We start from the raw sequence: 9,439 nt of genomic DNA on the forward strand, positions 1-9,439 counted from the left end.
TATGGATAGTTAATTTATATAATTATTTTAAATTAGAATTAAATTAATAAAATATATAAATATTGAAAGATATATGTTTTATTGCACCAAATATATACAAGACATGTCAATAATTCCTTGAACGATTTAACAACTAATGATCAAAATGATCACCTTTTGCAACGTTAGTGATTAAATCAAAAAAATTAGCATAATAACCAAAATAAAATTATATTAAACCTAGAATGTAACACCCTAGTCCAGTTAAACTCGAAGATTCATGGATTATAATGTTACACGAGACTAACAAAATAGTGACCTAAAAATTTTCTTTTAAAATTGCTTGTAAATCTCTGAAATTTAGACATCTATAAAGTAATATAAAAACATAATAATATGGGTTTGCAAATAATGGGGAGCTCCCAACATACATCCGCTAAATAATGCAAAATACAGAGTTTCAAAAGAGTTACTACTGAATACATAACAATGTCCATAACAGTACATGACCTCTAAATATGACACAAGCTATACTCTGAAAGGTCTCTGGAAATCTGAATCTGCTGCACTGGAATATCTGATGAGCTCAGTGTTTCACTAAAAAATTTACTATATTATATGCATTCACTAGATGAAGTGGCAAGTGGCATAGGTCTGAGTGTACAACTACTAATCTGTGACTAGCATCATGGTGTGACTGAGGGATTCTACTTCTCGAAGCTCACGTACCCCTCTAGCACTGTCGAAGCACCATCGGGTACTCCTGGGTGAGATCCAAAATTCTGCATCGGAACGTACACCCACTGACTTACTCCGTTGAGTTTTGGGGTATCTGCGCCCAGCCGGCTACTGTAGTGTCTTGACACTGACTTAGAACCACTGATTGTCGTATTTCTGCTAAAAGGAACTTGGGTGTTCTGATTGTTTCTTGAGTGTCAACCAAGGCTAGTTTTATGTAAACCTAGTTATTTTTATTTCTACTATTATGATATTAATTATTGTTCTTGCTTGAAGTCTTATTTGAAGATGTACTGAAGTGTTGGGGTACCTCGAGTCTAATTCCCTTAAAACTGGCCTTTTTGTCCAAAAAGACTGAAAGTATCGATACTAGCCCAACAGTATCGATACTCCTGCAAAAGTTTCGATACTTTATATAAGTACCGATACTTTTAAACATTTTGTTCTGCCTAGTTTCAAAAAAAATTGGGAGTTTCGAAACTATGACCCAAAGTATCGATACTCTTGAAATAGTATCAATACTCTTGCCCAGAAACTCACGAGTTTGCCTAAAAGAATAACACATTTTGATATTATCCCTCTAATATCGAAACTCAACATACATATAGCATAAAATAGGTGCAAAAACTCCTATTCTATTATCCCAAAGACCTTAGTGAGGTCTCCAAACATTATTAATGTTTTATGAAGATACAAATGAGCATAAATAGGGCCTTAGACATGTTTATAACTCTAAAACATGAAATCTACCATGGGAATGCTTCAAGCTTATGCAACATACTACATTTCATCTAAATGACTTACAAATGGCATAGCTGAGTTACCTTTGATGGTATACTACTAGAAACATCAAAGGCTCAGCCCAAAGTAAGATTTTCCTTCCTTTAGCTTTGAAGCCTTCTCTAACCTCTTGCACTAAACAAAACCAAATGCAATGGTTACTAACTGTTGCTAGGGATTAAGGAGGGTTTTAAAACGCTTCCTAAGGAGGGTTTTAAAATGCTTCCTAAGGCTAGAAATATCTGAAAAATGGGTTGGAACCATCTAGTTCCTAAAACCCTTCTAAATATGTTCTTGCAACTATGGTGAAATGGGTGTCTTGAGAGCTTGATACAAAGCTTGGGATATAAGAATCATGATTCTTACCTTTAGGTTGCTGAACTAGGGTTGCAAGACTACCAAGTTTCTACCTTTACTTGGTTTTTGGAGAGGAATAAAGAGCTATGAAGATGAGGAGGAAGAAGAGGAAGAAGAAACAAAGGAGAGTTGAGAAAAAGAGGGTGTATCAGACGTGATATCACAGAGCAATTAAGGATTTCAACCTTAATTTTGATCAAAGGTAAAATTGTTTATTATGTCCCTTCAATTCTGACTACAGATTAAAAACACCCTTTTTTATTTCACTATTGGGCTCAACTCAAGCCCAAATCCTCTTCAATTTGGGTCAAGGCTTCGTACAAGCTGAGGAATTAAACCAAGGCCCATCTCGGGTTAGCCCAATACTTCTAACCCGGGATTCGGGGCGTTACATAGAGGGTTGGATCATTGAAATAACCAAAAATCCAAGTTTAAATATTAATATACATTTAATATATTAAAAAGGATTGTATTATAAATAAGTACCTAAAGTATGCTCTTTTTTCATCTAAGTACCTACAGTAGATTTTTGTCAAAATAAGTACCTAAACTTATCTTTTTGGTCAAAATAGGTACATAAAATATTTTTGGTCAACATAAGTACCTAAAGTATTCAATTTTCTCATCTAAGTTCCAAAAAAATTGACATGTGACATTAATTAAAGAATACTTTAGGTACTTATGTTGACCAATACTGACCTATTTTAACCAAAAAGATAAATTTAGATACTTATTTTGACCAAAAAGATAAATTTAGATACTTATTTTGATCAAAAAATACTTTAGGTACTAAAATGAAAAAAGTGATATACTTTAGATATAAGCCTAATAAAAAGGAGGGAGTAGGTTGAAAAAAGCTTAGTAAATTTGAAAGGATTAACTACATTCAATGTCACTTAATTATTAGTTTAGTAGTAAACATGTCATTTTATCCTTCCAATTCAATTAAAATCTTATTACAAACAATTCACTGTTGTTAAAATTAAAATAAGCGTCTAATTTGATATAGTATAATAATATTTTTTAATCCTTAAAACTTATATGTTCTATTAATTTTGTCTTAATTTAAAACTATTCTATAAATTTAACCATTCTTATTTAAAAATCCAATCAATTCTGTCTTTTATACAATATAATCAAAACTAAGCTAGTTGAACAATTGTATTATACCATTAACAACAACAAATTACTAATAAACTATTATTATACCATAAAAGTAATATAAAAATAATATAATATTTTCGGGAGAAGAATAAGTAATTTAGGATAATACATAATATTGTTTTAATTAGATTAAATATTTATAAATTTTAGGGGGGAAAAGGGTAGGGATGGCAAACGGGCGGGTCGGGTGCGGATACCCCCTCCCCCATCCCCATACCCACCTAATATTTTTCAATCCACCACCTGTTCACCCCCCATGATGGGTACAAATTTTCAAATCCACACCCGCCCACGTGGGTACATTTTCAAATCTATCCCCACACTCACTACCCACTAGCGACATATCCATCTAGACCCGCCTGACAGCAAACTAATGGGATGTTGGAGTTGGTTCCCAGACAGTTCGTGATGGGGTAGCAACGCATGCTTCAATTTTTCAGAGGAGTGGCTCTACGAATGTTATGGAGACAGATTGTAGGGAGCATGTAGTCGCAGAGCTAGATTGTTGAGTTGCTTTCGATGTTAATGCTCATAGTGCGTCAAATATGGGTTTTGAGGGGCTAAAGAACATGAAAACTGTTGCTTTTGATATTAATGCATATAGTACGACTAATTTGTGTTTGGATGGGCAATATGGGCTAAAGAACATGGAAAGTGACGTGGTTAGTGAGATTATGGGTTTAATCAAAGAGCCTAATATTTCCCTAATTAAAGACCAGATTAAAGACTAAATATCCTTAATATTTGGTTAAATTATATGTTATATATTATACAATATTAAAATTTATAAATTAGTCTCTAAAATTACACCTAAATTCATAATGACCCAAAATTTAATAGATATTTAGCTGGGCGGACGGATGCGGGGCGGGCGGATGCGGGGCGGGTAATGTCTCAAACCCATTACCCGCCCACCACCCACGACGGGTACCACTTTATAAATCCACACCCGCCCACTATCCGTTAAAATTATACCCATCCCCGCTCCAATTGAAGCGGATGCGGTGCAGAATCCACGAAACTGTACCCGTTTGCCATCCCTAGAAAAGGGGGACATATTTATGATCAAATTCATAATTAAGTGACCTTAGGTGTAGTTTAGCCATTTAAAAACTAGGATAAAATACACAAATGGTCTCTCAACTATAGGTCACTATTTTTTTGAGTTACTTGACTATTAAAAGTTACAAAATGATCATCATATTATTCCTATATTCTAGAAGAGACATTTTCTGTTAAAAATTAACGGTATTCTGTGTTGGACATTAACCTGCTAATTGTGATATGATAAAAATCTAATCCCAAAATCGTTTGAGTTGTATTTCATGGATCGAGCCTTCACTTACGCTATGTCGTTGAGTCAATACTTGAAACATTATGATGTTGAGTTAGTGGTTGAAAGCAACAGTGGTTACAATAAACACCATTCTAATATGATTTTAACAAACTCCAATCAGCAGATTAATGTCCAACTTTTAACAAATAAGGATAAATTAAGAATATATAAATAGTCATGTGATCATTCTAAAACTTTTAACAGTTGGGGACTCGACAAAGCATTCCCCTATATAGGGACTGTTTTATAACTTTTCATAATCAGATGATTCAATAAAGTAATACTCTATAATTGAGGAACCATTTGTGTACTTTACCCTAAAAAGTAATTGATGACATCAATGGAAGCCCTCCAGGTTGAGGAGGAGACCATGGTTAAGCTTGAATGGCATGGTTGAGCAATCACATCAGTCAGCCATGAAAGTCTTTGTGGGCATTTTCCATATAATGAGGCAAACCCTCCAGCCAAGGACATGATAAAAAACACCAATCAAATCTCCATTCACTGGTTGGACACAAATACCATCGGCAGATTGCAGAAGAAAGCAGGCAGATGATGTAGATTTGCATAAAACATTCTGATTTAAAATTCATTTTTTCTAAATCGGAATTTGATCCAACACTCTTCAAATTTTAAAAAAAAGAAAGAAAGAAGAGCTTTTTACTTCTTTTGTTCCTCCTTACTCACTCTCACTTTCTGTCCTTTTTTCCCTCTACATTTGCATGTTATTGTTTCAGCACTGATGATGGAGATCCTGAACTAGTGGGGTTCCATAATTAAAGAACGTATCCCACTAAGAAAGAAGACTCATTTTCCCATTTTTGAGGGTTTTTTTGGTTTAAGGGTTATTTTTCTTTCCTTTTTTTTCCTTCCCATGGTTTTGAAAATTTGTTGCTAAAAAATGGAGGCCACAGAGTTGTAGCAAAGAGTGGTTTCATTGTGCCTTTTGACCTTTATTTTCTGGGTTTTGGGAATCCTTTCTTTAGCTTAAAGTTCCCTTGAGAAAGTTGAGTTCTTTCAACAGCAGGGTAAAGATCCCATCTTTCCTCTATTATAATCTTCTTCTTCTTCATGTAAATTTATTCTTAAATTGTTTTGCAGTTCTTCAAGAAGCAGCAAGTAGAAGGTGTAGATTTTAATAATGGCAGACAGTGAATTGCAGAAGAAGCCCACTTCATTCCCCAAGTTGCTCACTGGTTTTACTTTAAAAGCAATTTCTGATAACTCTGAGTCAATTATGAGTCCGAAATCCATACTTGATAGCAAGCCCTTCTCAACTTTCAAGAACCCTTTTTGGTCTGAATCAAGCACACCTAGAACCCCAGAACCTGAAGCCAAACACAAACTTGGTTCCAAAGGGATTGGTCTTGCCATTGTTGATTCTCTCAAAGATGATTGTTCTGATCCCAACTTGTCAAAAACTGTCCTTTTTGGTTCACAACTTAGGGTCCAAATCCCATCTTTCCCTCATGTTCTTTCTCCATCTGAATCTCCAACAACTACTGATCTTAGCATCAAGGCAAGAACATCCCAGTTGAGTTCCTTCTCTTCTGTCTTCATAGGTAATAGTCTCTCAGCTTCTGAAATGGAATTCTCAGAAGATTACACTTGTGTAATAACTCATGGAACCAATCCTAGAACCACACATATCTTTGATGATTCCATTGTTGAGACATGTTGTGGAGTTGTTGGTTTCTCTTATCCCAATGGAATTTGGGGTGTTGATGGAACAAGTTTCCAATCAGACAATTTCCTTAGCTTCTGTCATGCTTGCAACAAGAATCTTTCTCCAGGAAAAGACATTTACATGTACAGGTGTGTGTTTGCTTTTGTGTTATGTATAGTTCTAATGTTTTTTTGGCCATAATCTGAAGAAATTTCCTCATTCTGCAGAGGGGAGAAAGCATTTTGCAGCAAAGAATGTAGGTACCAGGAGATGAAGCTAGAGGAAGGGACAAATCACCTAGAATCCGATGACATATTGGGGACTAGTAAAACCAGATCAACAGCTTTTGGATAAATTTCGTCAGATAATGCTTTAGAAAAAAAATGATTTTCTTATATAAGGTGTTAGGATGATTATTTTTTCATCTACTATGAATAGTAGTACAATCTTTCATGGAGAACACCTAGAAGACATGATTTTGATACTTAGAAGAAACAACGTCTTCTGCGAAGACACAATTTTACACGCATGTATGAAGCTTGGAGAAGATATCATGTCTTCTAAACTTTGTGAGAAGTCGTTAAGTTTTCGGGGCAACTTTCATGAAGTATCATAACATTCATCATAGATGAGAAAATAATCACCCTAATATCTTGTATTAGAAAATTATTTTTTCCTTAGCATTATCTGATCAATATGTCGTAGCTTTTTCCTTATAAACCATGATGAAAGTTGTTCATCACTTTGTTTACAAATTAGGCTATTAGCTCACAGTGAATCATGGTTTATGGTAATTGTAGAATTGGCTTTTCTTGCAAGTGATAATCTGGGGTTTTTGTCAATAGTCTTTTTCCGGTGGTAAATGACCAAATTCCAATGATTATCACTCTGATTTGTGTCTCAAAAGGAAAGCATAATGATGATATACCATCTGCAATACATCTTTTGATTAGGCACCAAGAGCCAATTACTTCAGCTGAAGTAGATTCTTTATCTTTTCACTATGCAGATTGCTCTATATTATATGAATGTGTAGTACCCTGATGTTAGCATAATGCCAAAGAATGAAATTATTGAAACTTGAGGCCCCACCTCACCACCCCACTTTCAGGTGGATTAATTTAAGGGGGTTGGGAGTAAGCAAGGATGATAATGTTCGGTCGAGTTGAGTTTTTGATCCACTCAAATTCGATTTAAAAGTTAATCCACCTTACATGATGTATTCAATTTGACTTTGGTATATGAGGATTTCACCTCATTTTAAACTTGATCTGATCTTTTAGGTGAAAATCTGCATCCAATCCAAATTTACTCATATATATATATATATATATATATATATATATATATATATATATATATATATATATATATATATATATATATATATATATATATAATTCATTACACAGTATAAAACATTTTAGTTTTATACATGTTTAGGATCATTAGATGAGTGGAAATGGGCGATAGAAATTAATAGTAGAAAATGAACATATATTTATTGAAAAATGTTAACGTAAAAACAAGTGCTCAAAATATATCATAAGTTAACTTTAGATGCCTAAATATTTTTTCGTTAAAAATATGAGTGTAAAGTTTTTGACGTTATATTTTTAAGTGTAACGTTTTCTACATTACACTTTTAGGTGCCTACGTTGTATTGACCATTTAAAAAATCTTTAAGTGACACGTGTCATGTTTGTATTTTAGCTTAATGAAAAAATAAGTGTTCAAACTATATCCTAAATTAACATTAAGTATCTAAAGATTTTTTCGTTAAAAATATGTACCTAATATTTTTTATGTTACACTTTTAGGTCACACACAGTAATGATTGTTTAAAAACTATTAAGTGATATGTGTCATGTTTATGTTTTTAAAATTTTTATATTTTAATAAAATGAAATAATATTATTATTTTTAAAAAATCAATTTTTCCTAAAAGTACAAAAAACCCCCTAAAATCTCTCATTTCAACCTTATTTTACAGTTGTTGTCGTCAGACCTTCACTGTCGACCATCCTTCTTGTTGTCATCTAATCCTATAATCCATAAATTCAAACTTAAATCCCTAACCCTAATCTCAAATTTATTATTTTCATCCTGAGTTTATTTTAGTGATTTATGGAGGATGGTGGAGAGAGATTTTAAATGAAATTGACGAGGAAGAAATTTTTGCTTAGACTGCAGGGAGAATTTTTTTTCTTAAAAATGTTTTTTAAATAATATTTATATTTTTTTAAAAAATCAAAATTTAAATATATATATAAAACACGACACATGTTAAATAACAATTAAATTTAACGATCGTTACAGCATAGACACTTAAAAGTGTACCGTTAGAAACATTATACACCTATTTTTAGCGAAAAATTATTTAGACACCTAAAGTTAACTTAGGGTATAGTTTGGGCACTTATTTTTTCATTAAGCCAAAAAAATAAATATGAAATATGTCACTTGACTATTCTTTTTAACGAACATTATTACGGAGGAACCTAAATGTGTAACAAAAAACGTTAGATTATTTAAAAGTGTAACAGATAAAACGTTATACTTTTAACAAAAATTCTTTAGATACTAAAAGTTAAATTAGGGTATAGTTTGGGCACTTATGTTTGCATTAAGCACTACAAAAAACAATGAGTTAATCTCAACCTTCTATTTTTACTCATTCAACTGTCCTAAATTTGTTTAAAACTCAAAAAAAATGCATTTTGTAAGTGGATCCTTACACACACATATATATAAAGGTAAATAAGGACATGATTAAAAAATAATATAAAATATTATTGTAATTAATTTAAATATATGAAAGATAATTATAACATTATATCGAATGAGATCTTTTTACTCAGAGCTCGACCTTGATCCGATCTAAACTCAAATTATCTTTTAAAAATGATTCGATCAAATCAAATTAAATCAAAACTCTTTTTAATATCTATCCTTATCTCTTGTATCCATGTCATCTCAAGTTGACACTATTTTAAAGTTGCTAGTCTATACTTTCCATCAATTTATACATAATTCTCACTATTGTCTATAAGAATAATATAGTATGAAGAAAAATAATAACATATAATAATGTCTTTTTCTTTATGCTTAGCTTAGTATAGGAACCCCTTGAGAAACTTAACATTGATAGACATGGGAATGGGTCGGGTTTTTGGTCCACCTGACCCGACCCGAAAACAAGATTTCACCCGACTCAAACCCGACTCAATATATAACTTAGAAATCCGACCCGAAATAATAAAAATATTATTTTTATTCAATAAAAATAATGACTTAATTGAAAAAATTATATATAGAGGGGTATTATTGTAGTTATGCCTAAATATATAAGTTAAAATTATATTTTTTTCGAGTCGGGTCGGGTATTTTTTACCCTAAACCCAATCCGAACATCACAC

General features: G+C 32.5%; 1 protein-coding gene across 1 annotated transcript; it reads left to right on the forward strand.

Moving 5' to 3' along the window:
- Nucleotides 1-5,466: 5,466 nt before the first annotated feature.
- LOC120184865 (FCS-Like Zinc finger 8-like) lies at nt 5,467-6,860 on the forward strand. Its single transcript, XM_039189233.1, has 2 exons — nt 5,467-6,169; nt 6,248-6,860. The coding sequence occupies exons 1-2, from the start codon at nt 5,496-5,498 to the stop codon at nt 6,372-6,374; spliced, it is 801 nt and encodes a 266-aa protein (XP_039045164.1). The 5' UTR covers nt 5,467-5,495; the 3' UTR covers nt 6,375-6,860.
- Nucleotides 6,861-9,439: the final 2,579 nt, after the last annotated feature.

Source organism: Hibiscus syriacus, unplaced genomic scaffold (genome assembly GCF_006381635.1).
Source record: "Hibiscus syriacus cultivar Baekdansim isolate YM2019G1 unplaced genomic scaffold, ASM638163v2 tig00112959_pilon, whole genome shotgun sequence".
Taxonomy (NCBI): Eukaryota; Viridiplantae; Streptophyta; class Magnoliopsida; order Malvales; family Malvaceae; genus Hibiscus; species Hibiscus syriacus.